This window comes from Brienomyrus brachyistius, chromosome 22 (assembly GCF_023856365.1).
Source record: "Brienomyrus brachyistius isolate T26 chromosome 22, BBRACH_0.4, whole genome shotgun sequence".
Lineage (NCBI taxonomy): Eukaryota > Metazoa > Chordata > Actinopteri > Osteoglossiformes > Mormyridae > Brienomyrus > Brienomyrus brachyistius.
In genome coordinates this window covers 17972422-17988944 of record NC_064554.1, presented here as the reverse complement: position 1 = coordinate 17988944, position 16523 = coordinate 17972422, and the positions used below count along the sequence as shown (strand labels likewise).

General features: G+C 51.3%; 1 protein-coding gene across 1 annotated transcript; it reads left to right on the top strand.

Moving 5' to 3' along the window:
* The first annotated feature begins 1651 nt into the window (after positions 1-1651).
* Positions 1652-15827, top strand: srebf1 (sterol regulatory element binding transcription factor 1). The gene is given in 21 exon segments (XM_048990921.1): positions 1652-1999; positions 3997-4518; positions 6455-6627; positions 6957-7106; positions 7210-7428; positions 7671-7785; positions 7881-8050; positions 9034-9072; positions 9074-9239; positions 9409-9593; positions 10360-10621; positions 10913-11079; positions 11290-11343; positions 11345-11459; positions 11791-11899; positions 11991-12100; positions 12231-12363; positions 12490-12655; positions 13132-13323; positions 13920-14022; positions 14206-15827. Coding segments are annotated over 21 exon segments (3480 nt in total). The 5' UTR covers positions 1652-1893; the 3' UTR covers positions 14430-15827.
* Positions 15828-16523: the final 696 nt, after the last annotated feature.

Sequence of the window (16523 nt, the reverse complement as noted above, 5' to 3'; positions counted from 1 at the left end):
TGCATATCTGCACCGATCGGAATCCCTGACCCTGGAGCTATTGCAAGCTGAGCCTCCTTGTCATATTTATTCTTATATCTTGCACGTGATGTAAAGCGGAAATGTTTCCCGATTTGAAAACCAGTACAAGCCACTTTGCAGTTCCTGAAAGGTGCAAATATCACTATCCATCCATCCGTATTCTATACCAGTTTGTCTTATGCAGGAGCCAATCCTGGAAGCCACTGGTGCAGGGCAGGGAATAACACAGGACATGGTGCCAACCCATCTCGAATATCATAGAGATATTAAGAATATCAATCAAATCTGGGAAAAACATACAATAAACCAGTTCTACAGCACTAATGTATATAAATAAGAACTTACTGGCATAGAGCTCATCATTTAATGCAAACGGCACGTTCATCAGGACAACCCCTGTTTAGCAACATAGCAAACAGTCTCATGTCATGTTATTCAATGCCCTTCCCTCCACCCCGTCTCAGTTCAAGTGCTATCCCCGGTCATTAACCCACATTGTCCCCAGCATTTTATGTTGATTATTTGGAAGGCAGGAGTTTGTATAGAGCGCTCTGCGTATTTTGTCAGGAAAAAAACTTTCTAGTCATTTAATGCGCGAATTTTTTTTTTATGTCATTACAATTTTTTTGTATGCTGCGTCGTACACTAAACTGTGCACCATCTGACATTTTGCTGAGCATAAAAGGATAGTGTTTTCCCATGCTGAACTGTTTGGCAACTGAATTGTTTTCACATATTATCTCAAATTTGTTGCTCACTGACATGCAGGTCCGTTTTGTCTGTTAACCTGAAAACTCACCCCCCGGCATTAAGTAGGAATAAATGATGTAACCGCAAAGGCACCGCTGTGACGTCATATCACCCCACTGCTTTCCCAACGCAGCAATTGGTCGCTCGCTCTGGTTCTACAGGCGGAGTCTTTGGCGCGCGTCACACTAACTTGAGCATCCACTAAGTCCATCCCCGAGCCGTGTGATTGGCTGCTCCCCCGGTGTGTCCGCGATGGGAACGGTCGGCCGTAGTTAGCCGAATACCGTCCGTTAAAGTGGCCACACTTCGGGAAGTGGCGCACAATGCGCCCCGGCCTGTTAACGTCGGTATTGTGCAGCACTCTTACTCCGTCGCTTTCGACAGTCTACCCACCATACAGAACCACTTGATACATTCCAATAATGATGCTTTAAAAGAAAAGTGAAGCACTTTCAATGCACATCTAAAATCCAGCTTAATAGCAGCAGTTTCTGACTATAACATTTTAATTTAAATTCCTGTTCCTTGCCGTCAACGAGTTATGGTTAAATTCTGTTTCTAAATAAGAAATGCAACGAATACTTTTCATGCAAATGTTAATGTAATCTTAGTGACTGCCTGAAATAGATTTAAAGGGAAAATGATGATTGTCAACATATATACACGGTTGAGAATAAGAAAATAATATACTGGAAGGAACCCCTATGAAAAAACGGAGCAGAATGGTCAAAAATAGCCCTGTTGATATTATATCTGAAAGGTCTGTTGGAGAGAGCTCGCAAATTACAGGGATTCGTGAGTCACCATAATGTCGTAGATGATTGGTTAATCTGTGTGTCAATCATTTGGGACTTGGGGGCTTGTCTGGATCCTCCTCAAGCAAGTTAGTGCACACTCGTTACTGAGTGTTTAGACAAGTTTGCTTTGAGTATCAGTATGGAGGCGGAAGAGTCTTGCTTATAGGTAGAGAAATCAGTACTAAGTTATGTACTTTGAGGTCTTCTAGTGTACGCAACCGCTTACTTTTACGTGTTGCAACGGCAAGAATTCTGTCATTTGAATGGCACATCGTAGACATTCGGAATCGATTGCGATTGGTATAAATTTGTAAAATAAGTCACGATGAACAACTTGTCCTTTGACGATCCGTCGCTGGAGAGCTTGGACCCAAGCATCTCACTCGGCGATCCCAGCGACATTGACACAGCGCTGTTGAGCGACATTGATGGTAAGGCACTGTCACCGGACCGAGCACCCGACCGTGAGTGTCCCATGATCCGGTGTAACTAAGCGGGGGCTACAGTTGCAGAAAATTCCAGGATCGCAAACGATATGTGTATAACTGCGGTTAATAGACCTCACGATTGTACGTACGGATAGTATAGTAATGGTACACCGGCATAGTCGGCTAACAGCTGCATTGATATGTTTTGAGGAAAGCGAAATGCATCTAGTTGGCAAATCTAAAAGGCTCCATACTATCCATCATCTTTATTGAGTACGTATGTCATATTGCAGCTTAAAGGCGTGACATCTCATGTAGTAATGTGCATTATTCTGTGCAGATTTCCAGTTCGGTGTGGAGAGCATGAGGTAAAGTTGCCATGCGAGCTCCCCGCCCCCTTCAAACTTGTATAGATGACGTCATGTAGGGTTACTATCGTGCGTTTCCTCGAGTTCACCCGAAAGACGTTTGAGTTTATTTTAATAATACGCTGCTTTATTCTACTCTGTGTATTTTTAATGACAAGCAAACACATTTCAGTTATATTTTAATGTCTTTGTGTACAGGGATTATCTTACCAGGTTTCTTTTGATACAAAGCTAAGCTTTTAAATTTTAAAGCATAGTGTAGAGAGCAAGTTATTTATAAGTACGGCGCATACATTCGTTTCTATCTTTTCATTAATGCACGCATTATTCATTTATAATAGTTTTGCTGCGAGATACATATAAGGTGTGTGCTGAAAAGCACATTAGCAATGCTAAAAACGTTAGCACTGCCCGCTGGTAACCCCTCGCCGGAGTGGTTGGTGACAATGGCCGATAGTAACCCCGGGTCGCTGGTCTCGGGGAAGCGGCAGCTAACAGACGCGCTTTCTTCCAGTCTTGGGGGCGGGTCCTTATGGCGAAGCGTCTAGGGCGCGTCCCATTGGCTGCCAGCGATCACCTCATACACAACATTGCCTGACTGATCCCACTTATGTTTTTTTGATTATTTATTTATTTCCCCCCTTGCGGGTAGAGATCCCTGCCATTCGCACCCCTCGGCACCCGGACATTTAGTCCCATGCTGCATAATGAGTCATCGGTCTCTTTTATGGCCGATATAATTGATCTCATAGATGCTCATAAAAAAAAATAGCGATCGGAGTACATTCGGGATTTATCTGTTCTAAAAATTCTATGATGCATAATATGCAGTACTTTTTCATTTTGTTTATGTATGTTCCAAAATTACCAGTAATTGCTGTTACCAATATTATTTAAAAACTATTTTTATTAGTTTATATATAACTATTTTCTAATAATCTGTGTGGTGCCTATTGCGAGGACCAGTCTCCTGAATGATCAATCTGCCTTGCGGTGTAAGAATACAGAGCGGGTGGGATGGTGCTTCTATCCTCCCTTTTCATGCCCACTGGGTGCAGCGTTTACGTTCTCGGCAAACATCCAAACATCGACTTCTATCCTTTTCTTGCCCGAACGCTTCTGGATTTTTCAGCCGGGTATTGATGACTTTTAGCGCCCCGTTAAGCTGGTAATAGATTTCCTCCCGCGGTTAATGGACTGTGGTCGCGGTGGCCTGCAGAGACTGAGATTGGGGGGGGGGGGGGGGGGACGTTGCCCCTCTGTTGCTGCAGGAAAACAAACCAGCCCCCCCTCCCCCCCAGTAAAGTGATATTTCCCTGCTTTTCAGCATCCTGGCTGAGACTGACCATGTCAGAGGCATCATAAACAGGCAGTTATCACCAACAACCGTGCAGTGTCAGTAAGCAGAAGCCAGTGCTTTTGCAGTGTCTGTTAACTAAAATATGTAAATGTCTGGTTGAATGCTGCAGGGTGTTGGCTCTGCTTTAATAATAATCGTGAAGCCTGATTGGTGCTTCCCGGAGTGGCAGTACCTGTTAATGAGCCAGAGTGTATTTTTGTGGTATAGGAAGTGAGAGTGTAATTGCACAAAATGTGTTTTTGTAACTGGATCGTTCGCCTCTGTTTTCACAGACATGCTGCAGTATCTGAACCATGATATGGAGTTTCCGGGACTATTTGAGCAACAGCAGTTTGGTGGCGTTGCTCCGCCCCCGGACCTTCCTCCGCCCTCCCATGCCACCTCCTCTCCCTCATCTCCATCTTCCTCCTCCACCTCCTCGTCTCCCCGAAAGCCTGGCAGTACCCCTCACCTGGATGCCCTGTTGGGCCCGCCCACTGTCCCCAGCTCCACTCCCCCTTCCAAGGCACTCCAGTCCCCTCCTGCCTTCCAGCAGCCGGCGCCCCTTCCCCCGGCCCTGTGCCCCCTCGTCCCGACCCCTCCTGCTAAGCCGGGCCCAGCGGTGCGTCCTGCCAAGATGCAGCCGAGCCCGGCAGCCCTGCACCCCGTGAGCCAGCCGGTGCTGATCCACCCTGCGGCGGGGATGGCCCAGGTGATTAGCAGCAGCACGCAGGCGCTCTTCACCTCTGCCGCTCCGTCAGCGCAGCAGCTGGCGTCTGCGCAGACCGGCTACACCAATCAGAACGCATTCACAGGTAAGCAGGCCCTGGATCCCCACGCAGTCAACCGCTTCTGTCCGACCTTTGCTGTGATCTTTCCCCATCTGATCAGGTAACCCCCCCCCGGGGGTCACGTTTACGCTGCAGGTCTTAGCTTTCATACTAGTCATTAAACGGCTGTCAAGCTGCCCCCTGAAGACAGCCATGCATGTCACTGGGCCTTTTCATTTATTAAGCTGCTGATTTGGATGATGTGTTAATGGGTTTTGTACTTTCAATGTTTGTCAGGCACACAGTTATATGTTGTGAAATAAATTGTTGCCTGACTCCAGACTGAAAGAGGGGACTTAAGTCTAAGAGTACGTATTTCTGTATGTAAGCTGTACATGTGTAAGCTGAGCAGCCAGAAATGGTGGTTTTGCAGTTTCTAAACACTGCACAACAGTGTTGCCTACGGAAAGATGGGTTTCGGATGTTTTCGCCCTTTTCCGGATGGCTGTGAGTTTGAATCCTGTGACTGGCAGAGTGACCATATCACCTTGGGGCTGCAGACTTCCTCAAAGGGATAGTGAAGTTGGAGCAGTTTCTGTTCTGTTCTGTCCTATGAACTTGTGGTTTATTTTGGGGCGTTTTCAGAGGTTACCGTCAGTCCGCTGACCGCCTTGTCCTTGAGCACTTTCTACTCCCATGAAGCTTTGGGAGGAAATGAAAGGTGGGGTCATTGATGTCGAGGTGTAGATTTATGTAATAATCTGCAAAACACCACCTGGGAAGATTAGACCGAACTGGAAAAAAGAAAAAGGGAAACTGCAAGCTCTGTCCCTCTTGGACTAGTCAGTGAACTTGTGAACCGTGGATGAGAAGATAGCTTTGATTAGTCTGTGTCATTATTTTTGTCTGTAAAACCGTTAAATAAACTGTTAAATATATCATCAGCAGAGTGAATTTCAACCTTCTGTGCAGATTGAGTGGTTGCTGGCAGCGTTGTTCTTGTTTAGGTGTGTTTTGGAGTATTTTAATTGCTGACTACGATCCTGCGTGTAGAATCTTCATTTCAGTGGCTTGTATGTGGAGCTCATGCATGATTTTCTGTAGGGTAGGACGAGGCATGAGGATGACTAAGGCGCACCATTGTTAGTGATCAGGTGATGCAATTCCACAGTGTGTTGCGTGTTCCCGTTGAGTAATGGCATGCTCAGGCCGTCGGCGTGTTTGGCCCTGACTGCGACTTCGAAGCTCGCCTCGCTGACACGTGGGATCCTCCTACCTGACCAGGAGGGTGGCAAAGGGACGCCTTCCGAAAATGTGTGGCAGACCGGTGCAACCCCCCCCCCCAGCCAGGTCCGCGTTAGGTAACCGTGCAGAGCGGGACGTGGCCAGTGGGTTCAAAGGGCAGGTTGCTGTTGGCAGCTGCCGTGACCCTGACCTGCTACTCCAAATTCCGTGTGAACATCACCCTTCCTATTCCTTGCGCCATAATCGGAAAATAATTGGGATAATCCTCGCTATCACTAGCAGGTTACCTGGACTATTTACCACGCAGCCTGTGTACTGTGGAAACACCTGGTTTAATTGGTGAAATTTACGTTTTATTTATTTATCATATGCTTTTTTTGAGTTTTTTTTTTTTTTTTTGGAGAAAGCTGGCTCAACCAGTCCCTGGAGTTAAGGGCCTTGCTCAAGGACCCAACGTTAACATCATTTTGCCAACCCTGGGATTTGAGCCAATGACCTTCTGAACACAGGGACAGCGTCCTAAACTGCGCAGTTTGTTCTGTGGGTTATTGTCACGTTTTCTTTATGTGAGCGTTAAGGAAATTCATACGTCTGCAGCCTTAGGCAAAAACGTTTGCCCAGCAGGACAGTTAGATGAATAATTGTAATCGTTTTTGCTCCCTAATTAGGGTGTTTAGAGCCCGATGGGTGATGCTATCCTGAATTCCCTGTCCCTGCTCCTCACGCTGTCTCACAGCTGTCAGTCAAGGAAGCCCCGCCCAGCCCTCTCCCAGTTTGGCCACCTCACCTCAGCACATCCAGCCAGTGACCATCCAGACTCAGGTGCAGGGAGTGCCGGCTCAGCCCCTCCTGGCCACTGCGTCGAGCCCTCCTATGCAGGCCATATCGCCACACGTCCAGCAGGTCCCTGTGAGTGTATCTCCTGATACGTCGTCTCTCTTTTTGCTAGCAATCCGATTGGATTCTGAAGGAATGGCTAGATTTAGCAGACGTACTGGGAGCGGGGAGGGAGCAAAAATGTGGACTCCTCTCCATCCTATCCCTCAAGACCAGCAACCCAGGATTACTACCGGCGGTTGCCAGTGGACAAGGCTAATGTTTTTAGCGTTGCTAATGTGCTTTTTTGACACTGAATTAAATGAACCGCGTTTGGCTGGTATAGAGTCTGGAGTTCGTGTCCTCTTCTCGGGGGTGTTCCTGCTGCCACGCCTCACTCCAGGCCACCCCCCTCCCTTCAGGTGCTCCTCCAGCCCCAGTTCTTCAAGGCTGACTCCCTTGTGTTGACTGCTTTGAAGCCTGAAGGGGGCAGTGTGGTGACGACTGTGACATCGCCCTGCATCACAACCCTGGCCACCTCCACGTCTTCTGTCCAGAGCACTTCGCTTCAGGTACGCCATGAGGAACAAGGCATGTGCAGGGGAAGCATCTGTGTCCAGACCATTGCTGTCGCCCTCTAACGGTGTCTTCTCGCACTTCGTCCCGCCTCGACAGGCCCTGATGAACGGCGGCACCATCCTGACCACGGTGCCCGTCGTGATGGATGCCGAGAAGCTGCCAATCAACCGCCTCGCCGTGGGCTGCAAGGCCACAGGCTTGCCCCCCAAGGGCGAGAAGAGGACCGCCCATAATGCCATCGAGAAGCGCTACAGGTCTTCCATCAACGACAAGATCCTCGAGCTCAAAGACCTGGTGGCTGGAACGGAAGCCAAAGTACGAACGATGGCAAAGAATAAAGATTCACGCAGTTTTCTGACAGTTTCCAGAAGTTTCTGAGAGCATTAAGCGGCTTCTAGCAGCTTCGGGGGGCTTCAGTATCTTCAGTATCTTCAGTATCAGCTTTGAGTAGGAAATAAGCTCCCCAGACAGTGGATTTTTGGGATTAAATGGTGTTATTTTTGCTTCATCTGAGATTTATACTCGCCCCCCCCCCCCCCCCCCCCCCCCCCAAACAGCTGAACAAATCAGCCGTGCTTAGGAAGGCCATCGACTACATCCGCTTCCTCCAGCAATCCAACCAGAAGCTGAAGCAGGAGAACATGGCTCTGAAGATGACATCCCAGAAGAACAGTGAGTGCGGCCGCACGTCGCCCCCACCACCCCCGCCATCCATGCCTCGCGTCTGCCGGGGATTGTTGACCTCTCACCCCCCTCCCCGTCCGCAGTGTCCCTCAAAGGCCTGGTGGCCATGGAGGTGGATGACCCGCCATGCAGCGTGAAGAGCGAGATGCCCACACCGCCCCCCTCAGACGTGGGCTCGCCTAGGGACAGCAGCCCCTTCTCCCACTGCAGCAGTGACTCGGAGCCTGACAGCCCCATGGGGGATGAGACCAAGGTGCCTCCCCCCAGAAAGCATCATGAAAAAGGCTGCTAGTTCAAATCCCAGAATTTGCCTTTGAACCTTTGTACCAGGAACTTGAACTGGTTCATTAGGGGTGCTTTTCCACCAGGTACCGTACTTTTGGTACTTACCCTTTTCCACTGACTTCTGGACCAAAGGTTCCAGTACCTACAGTGCCAAACCAGCTGGGGTACTTCTTTGGTACTTTGGGGTGGGACTTGAAATGCTTTCTTTGTTGATTGGTTAAGCAAATAGCCCGCCTCTAAACGCAGTACAACCACCATCTTGAAAAATGTCAGGAACCAATGATAAACGAAGTAAAAAAATATATAAAAGTAATAATAATGGATGCATGGACAAATGAAAGACCCAAGCTTAAATTGCGATCCGGTCGGAAAGCGCAGATACAACACGATCAGGCTGGCATGACAAGAAATAAAGTATTTTGTATAATATACTAGGACAATGATTATGATTGTCTTGGCGAACGCATGCAGCACAAAAGCAGTGGAGGTAAACTTTAAACTGATTTTACATATACTAGATAGTCTTGAAAAGGAATAATCATTAAAATTGCAAAACTTGCAGATTTTCTTATGACGGAGTGAAGATGTTTGAGTGATGCTTGAATTCCCTGCACTATAATGTCTGGACAATAAGAAATAGCCTGATCTTAATCTAGCTGACTAGCAATGTAAGAATTGGATGTCAGTATTAACATCGCACATAGTCCAGCCCTATAATATACTGCAGCCATGTTTTTTAATTAGTACAGAAAAGCCCCCAATTTTTACACCAGTGGAAACCCAGCCCCTGAAAAGGACAGTTCCTGGTGCAGTGAGGAAGTGCCCAAATGGAGTACACTGTTTGTTATTATGATTCAATTAGTTGATTCATTAGTAAGAGTTTTGCTGTGGGGGTGTGCTGACCCTCCCAGGTGTGAATGACCTGATGTCCTCCGTTTCTGCACCCATCAGGTGCCGGTGAAGCCGGACGCCGCCCCCCCCGGCCGGCGGAGGCATGCTTGACCGCTCTCGGATGGCCCTCTGTACCTTCGCTTTCCTGTTTCTCTCCCTGAACCCGTTGGCTTCCCTGCTGTACGGGGGGGTGGCCACCAGAGGCTCCCCGGGCGCTGCTGGGCATGCTGGGAAAAGTCGGAGCATTCTGGGCCAGTTCGGAGAAGGTGTGGAGGACCCTGCTGTGATGGATGGATGGATGGATGGATGGACAGATTAAATAGATGAATGGATAATCAGCAAGGCACGTTTATGTGCTGGGGCTTGATTTGAAGTGGAGATCGACCCTGTTGCCTACGACATGTGCTCCCCTCACTCTGTCCTGCCCCCCCCCAGTGGAGACAGCCGGCTGGCTTGACTGGATGCTGCCCACCCTATTCGTCTGGCTCCTGAACGTGGTTCTGGTGGCACTCGTCCTGATCCGGCTGCTGGTGTACGGCGAACCGGTGACCAGGCCCCACTCGAGCTCTTCTGTGCTCTTCTGGAGGCACCGCAAGCAGGCCGACCTGGACCTTGCCCGGGTAAGGGGTCCTGAGACCCGGTGGGGCGGGAGCCGCCTGTACGCCCCAGTGTGGTGCATCTTGGTGCACACAAGGCGCCTGTAATCGTACCACGAGGCCATGCTTCTGATGGGATTAGTGCTAATTAATCCTCCGAAATCCTAAATCCCCCTTTCTGACTGGCTTCCTGGCCGCTGTCCCTCGTTCTTGTAGAATCAGGCCTAATATTCTGGCTGCTTCCTCCGCAGTTTTCCTGTCTTTCCTTTGCTCTCCCACCCCCTCCCACTCAGCCCCCCATTCCTGTCCTCCTTCAGCCTGTCCCACTTCAGTCATCCTGTGACTATCCTACTTGTTTATTCTCCAGAATTCTTTGCAGCTGCTTACGCCTCCACTCTCTGCCTCTCACTCCGTCTCTCTTTGCCTCTCATTCCATCCTCTCTCTGCCTCTGACTCCGTCCTCTCTGCCTCTCACTCTGTCTCTCTTTGCCTCTGATTCCATCCTCTCTCTGCCTCTATCCTCTCTGCCTGAGTCTGTCCTCTCTCTGCCTCTCACTCCGTCCTCTCTGCCTCTGACTCCGTCCTCTCTGCCTCTCACTCCGTCTCTCTTTGCCTCTCATTCCATCCTCTCTCTGACTCCGTCCTCTCTGCCTCTGACTCCATCCTCTCTGCCTCTGACTCTGTCTCTCTTTGCCTCTCATTCCATCCTTTCTCTGCCTTTATCCTCTCTGCCTGAGGCTGTCTTCTCTCTGACTCTGACTCCATTTTCTCTTCTCCTCCCTCTGCTCAGGGTGACTTTGCCCAAGCCTCCCAGAACCTGTGGACCTGCCTGAAGGCTCTGGGCCGGCCTCTACCCACCTCCCAGCTGGACCTGGCCTGCGCAACCTTGTGGGCGGCACTGCGCCTCTTCTTGCAGCGCCTGTGGGTGGGCCGCTGGCTGGCGGGTAGGGCTGGCGGCCTGCGTTCGGATCGCCCCCTTCAGGAGGATGCCCGCAAGAGCAGCCGCGACGGCGCCCTGGTCTACCACCGGCTTCACCAGCTGCACATGACTGGTGAGTCTGGTATTAATACACAGTGTGTGCAGTGGCTGCCTGCTGCCCTGGGGGCTGGGGGCGGATTTTCCATGACAGTAATGTTACATTAAGGAAGTTTGTGCCTGTGAATAGGCACAGAAATGCATTTTATTTAGATCGTGACTCATTGCACATCCAGGATAGTTATTATATAAATGTGGTGCCCTGCCTGTGCACTAATGGGACACATTTTAGCGGTTTTGATGGCAGGTGATGGGATAAGGTGAGATCTGAATCCACACCCTTCCCCCCCCCCCCCTCCCCATGTAGGCAAGCTGGGCGGTGGCCACCTGTCGGCAATTCACATGGCTCTGAGCGCGGTGAATCTGGCGGAGTGCGCCGGCGACTGCTTGCCCGTGGCCACGCTGGCCGAGGTGTACGTGTCGGCCGCCCTGCGCGTCAAGGCCAGCCTGCCGAGGGCACTGCACTTCACCGCAGTGAGTCACAGCTGAGCCTAACCCTGGATTATGTTCCCCGCGTCATTTTTATCCCTAAAGGCATCGCTGTGTTGTGCAGGTGTATGTTTTAATGTTCCTACCAATGTAACCATGGCCCTAGAGCAGCAGCATGCTGACACATGTGGCGCCCCCTTGTGGCAGCGCTAGTGGCTGAATGCTAACAGCTGGTGGTGGCATGTCTGCCCGCAGAGGCTGTTCCTGAGCAGTGCCCGGCAGGCCTGCCTCTCCCCCAGTGGCAGCGTCCCCCCCCGCCATGCAGTGGCTCTGCCACCCTCTGGGGCACCGTTTCTTCGTGGACGGCGACTGGACCGTGCGCAGCATCCCCAAGGAGAGCATCTACAGCCAGGCCGGCAACACGGGTCCGAACCTCCCCTCTCATTCTCCGTGGGTTTGGGTCGGGGGTGTCCCCCTCTCCTGCTAGTGTAGTGCATGCCTGGGGCCAAGAGGGGGAGCCCAAACTTCGGGGGCCCTACACAAATGCGTTAAAACCCGGACACAGTAAGGAGGCATCTCTGTCATCAGTGAGCACTGCCAGTTTGCAGCAGAACCATCTCGCCCAGTCAGGGCTTTACTGATTACATAACGGCCATGTGGGGGCAGTGTGGAGGCCCATTCCGAGCTGCAGCGTGGCGAGGCAGCCTGCCTGGGTCATGAGGAGCAGATGCTTATATCCGTCTTATATTCCCACAGTCGACCCGTTGGCCCAAGTGACCCAGGCGTTCCGGGAGCACCTGCTGGAGAAGGCGCTGTACTGCATGGCCCAGCCACAGGGGGAGTCGACGGCCAGTAGCAGCGAGGGGTGAGGATTCCCCGTAATTTCCATGGCGACCCCCCCCACCCACCATACCCTGCAATAACCCCCCCCCCCATGCTCCTGCTGGCCCCAACAGAGACTATGCTGACGCCCTGGAGTACCTCCAGCTACTGACCAGCTCCTCAGACGCAGCCGGGGCCACGACGCAGTCCTTCGCCGTGGGGTCCAACATGGCCACCGTCACCGGTAAGGACTGCTCTGAGGTCGCAGAGAACATTCCAGACCCCCTTTATTTAGGTATTTTAGCGGCGTGGCGATTCTTAACGGTGTCTGGCTACGATCCGGATGACCTCTGACCTCTGTGACCCCCCCCCAGGGTGTGACCCGCACTCCAAATGGTGGTCCCAAGTTGTGGTGGTCATGATAAACTGGCTGCAGGGTGACGACGGCGCCGCCGAGAGGCTGTACCCGGCGGTGGAGCACCTGCCGAAGAGTCTGCAGGCTGCTGAGTGAGTGGGCTGGGCTCCTGGGGCCGGTCGGGGTCGGACATCGCTGCATGGGGCTCCATGACCCATTAATTAAATGACACTGTATTGTTTTGTCCCTGACGGCCTTGTCCCGCTTCCTGTGTTCAGGAGCCCCTTACCCAGAGCCGCTCTCAGTGTGTTCCGAGCAGTGCGCACCCTGCTGGCCAAACCGGAGAACTATCAGCTGAGCCTCAGCCACAGTGAGCGGGCCAGTTGCCTGCTTAGGGACCACCTACACTTGGGCCCCCCCTGTCACAGCAACAACATTGACAAGGTAACCCGCCCCCCCCCCCCGGTTAATGTCAAAGCAGCAGTGTCGAAAATGAGCCACGATGTCCCGCGTGTCGGCTGTGTGCTGTCCTGGCCAGTGCTGTGGTGCATTGTAGTTGCATTGCATGTGTCTGCCTTTGTGCAATGTTGCTGCATTGCAACACAGAGCTGAGCCGCCCCGCCGTCCCAGGTACCCAGCCCCTCCTCACCCTCACTGCCTGCCCTGCATCACGTAACCTTCCATCTGCCAGCCTGTGGGGGGGGGGGGGGAGGCCTGTACAGTACTTACTAGAATCACAGCGAATTATTCATGACTTTTTTGGGGGGAATAAACTTGCACTATAAAATGCTTTACTTGTAGTCAGTCTTTTTTTAGGAATCGCCCTATTGCTATATGTAGAACTGCCAAGTGACACGTACTGTAAGAACTGCAAAGGATGAATAAAGAGGAGGGTGTGTCTGTACCCCGTCCCCCTGCAGGCTCTGCAGCTGCTCCTGTGTGACCTCCTCCTGGTAACCCGCACCAACGTGTGGCGCCAGCAGCAGAGCGCAGTGGCTGGTGCCCAGCAGCAGGGGGCGGTGCAGGCCTCGGCGTTGGAGCTGCATGGCTTCCAGCAGGACCTGAGCTCACTGAGGAAGCTGGCGCAGAGCTTCCGGCCAGCCATGCGCAGGGTGAGGTGTTGGCTCGGAGTGGGGGGGGGGGGGGGGGGGGGCGGGCCGTGTTGAATTAAATGATGATAAAAGTATGAAGGACAACCAGAAACAGCTAACTGGTCCCAAACTACATATTTTATCACATTGTTTTTGTGTAGCTGATCGTAGTGACATACTTTTTTTTTTGAGAAAGCAGGGTTGCACAGTCCCTGAAGAAATGGGGGGGTTAGGGGCCTTGCTCACTCTGCTGACCACAAGAGTTAATCTGGCGGCCTTCCTGTAATAATTAGACGATGGTAACCAGTGCATCAGGTAGCTGCATGTGGCATGTTTTAGCCGTCTCATAAACTACTCAGAAATGGGGGAGGGGTATATAGAGTAGTGGGGACCCAGCTGAAAGCTGATTGGCTTCCAGAGTGCCCCCTCCCCCCCATCACTCACTGATTCAGAACACATCATTGGCTAATGATAAGGTTGGCCCCATCATATGAATTATGGCCCCTTGAATACTCCCCACCTTAAATGAAATCCTAGAATCGCCCTAGAGAGGTTCGAGTGGAGGGCTGACGGTGCGTCGCGTAGCTGACAGGCGGCCCTGTTCTCCACACCCGCAGCTGTTCCTGCACGAGGCCACGGCGCGCCTGATGGCGGGGGCCAGTCCCACGCGCACCCACCAGCTCCTAGACCGCAGCCTGAGGAGACGCGCCACCCCCGGGGGCCAGGACAGGTGAGGAGGGGCCTGCGACTGGGAAAGGGGCATCTGCCACACACACATGCACAAACTCGTGTGGAGGGAATGACCCCCCCACCGAGAGAGCGATTTCTGGAAAACAGACATTGTGGGACCCCCCCCCCCCCCCCCATCACCAAAGCTTTGTTCTGTGTTCGTTTGCCTGTCAGCAGAGGAGAGTGAGACCCGCCCGGGGCAGCGGGAGCAGGCGGAAGCGGTGATGTTGGCGTGCCGCTACCTGCCCCCGTCCTTCCTGTCGGCGCCGGGGCAGCGCGTGGGCATGCTGGCGGACGCCGCCCGCACCCTGGAGAAGCTGGGCGACAAGCGCACCCTCCACGACTGCCAGCAGATGATCATCAGACTGGGCAGCGGCACCACTGTCACGTCCACCTAGAACCTTGCATGGACACCCCCACACACACACCCCCCCCCTCCCACACACACACACCCCCCCCACACACACACACACACACACCCCCCCCACACACACACACACACACCCCCCCCCCCACACACACACACACACACACACACACATGTTCCGATACTGTCTCTCCTTCACACACCTTTCTTTCCCCCCCCCGTGAGATCATTTGAACCTATGAAGTGACTCCAAACAGTCCGGTACTCATTTGTCTGTGTTGCAAGTCGCCCCCCCCCAGGTCGACGTGAGACGGTTCTTCCCGATCGCAGCGTGCCCCTGTCTTACCTGAGTCTCCTGGTTCCATACACCAGCGAGTGCTCAGAGTGTTCTGGGCCGGCTGAGCTTCTCGGGGTCGCCAGTACCTTTGCGGATCGCGACACGGCTTGAGTGCCGCGGTGTCGCAGTTGTTCACTGATATACATGGATGTGGGCTCGCTGCATTCCAGCCTTCCTTTAAACCATGCAGTTGCATTTAGTTGGCTACAGCGTGACATAAATGCATCGTGTCTTCCTCCGTTCTGCAAATCTTCCGGAAAGCGCCATTACGCAACTGAAACAGCTGCCCTGAAGTTAGCGACCTGCGTTGATACGGTTGCTACGTGGAAACAATTCGGATTAAAACACAATCAGCACATACACTCGCTCGCTAAAGCTCACACATACTGGGGAGACACAGGAGCTGTTTGTTTGAAATCTGTGCCATTTCAGTTTAATGCCCGCTATATTGGCTAGGGAGCTACTTCAGAGGGTCGTGATTGGCTGTAGCTTTGACTTTAAATTGTCGACGTATTAGGCTCAAGCGACATGGTTCCCCATTAGCATAAAGTTAATGTTTACAGATACAAACCTCTTGCTACCCTAGTGAACGATATTGCTGTCATCGTTAATACACAGTTCTGGTCTCCGTGTGGCATGATGGAATCACCAGCTGTGGATTTGCAGAAACGGTATTCCCAGCATGCAGTGGGAGGGGGGGGGGGGGGGGGGGTCATCAGCCTTTTTTTTTTCCTACGGGAAAGTGCCCAGCTGTATTGCTGGATTAATCAGGTCACGTATGTTTGTCGTCTGTACGTGGAATAAACATACGTTACTGCATGTGTTGTGGGGAAGCTTAGTGGGGTGTATTTGCCCCTCACACTAGTTTTCAGGTTCGAAATTGATTGCAGGTGCAGACCCCCCCCCCCCCCCCCCCAGACGGTCATTAGAATGTACTAGCAGGGATGCCTCATCTCTGTCCTGTGACTGTCACACGTCATACATGGGAACCACCTCAGAGGTCACGTTTGATGAAGAGCTAAAAATAGCTACAAATAATAACATCATTAAAAATAATAATTAAAAAAAAAAAAAAAGCTTTTCTTAAGCTTGTTTTCTGCTGCAGGTGTGATAATTTATGTTTATTTATATTCCCTCAAAATTACTTAATTTATTTTTCTTTGAACATGCACTGCAGTAACAATGCCCACATGGAGTGTCTTGCGGAGAATGGTATTTAGACAGTGGTAGCATCCCTTTTCCCTAAATTCTAATAGTGCTCCATGGTCACTTTTACTTCAGGATCGCTGTCTTACTTGCGCTCTGTCTGATTTGGTCGTGCCGCTGTTAACTGGGTGACAGTGTTCTACGTTGTTATGTATAGATCTAACCTGCGCTACTCAGACTGGGCTTAATATTTTCAAATGAGAAAGGCTTTATTACGGTATTTTTTTTCCTGACATTTTGATATGCTTTCATTGTAAATATTTAAATAGTATATTTATCGATCGTGTAAAGTTTGCGTGATCAGCATTTTTCATTTATACTGATTTATACTGTTATCTCCCCCCAATAAAACCCCACTCCACCCCCTTGTATTGGAGGGGTTTACACTTAAGAAGTGTGTGGTGGGTGAGACTGAGCATGTGCAGAGGGCTCCAGTCAGAAAATGGCATCTGTCTTGAGAAGCAGAAAGCCCCCAACGTCAGAGTATATGTGACAGTGTTCCCACTGAACTCCCATTGTAGTTTCCTCGTGCGGCACTCAGGTGATGGCAAAATGACCTTAAAACAGCATTTTTTTTTCTAG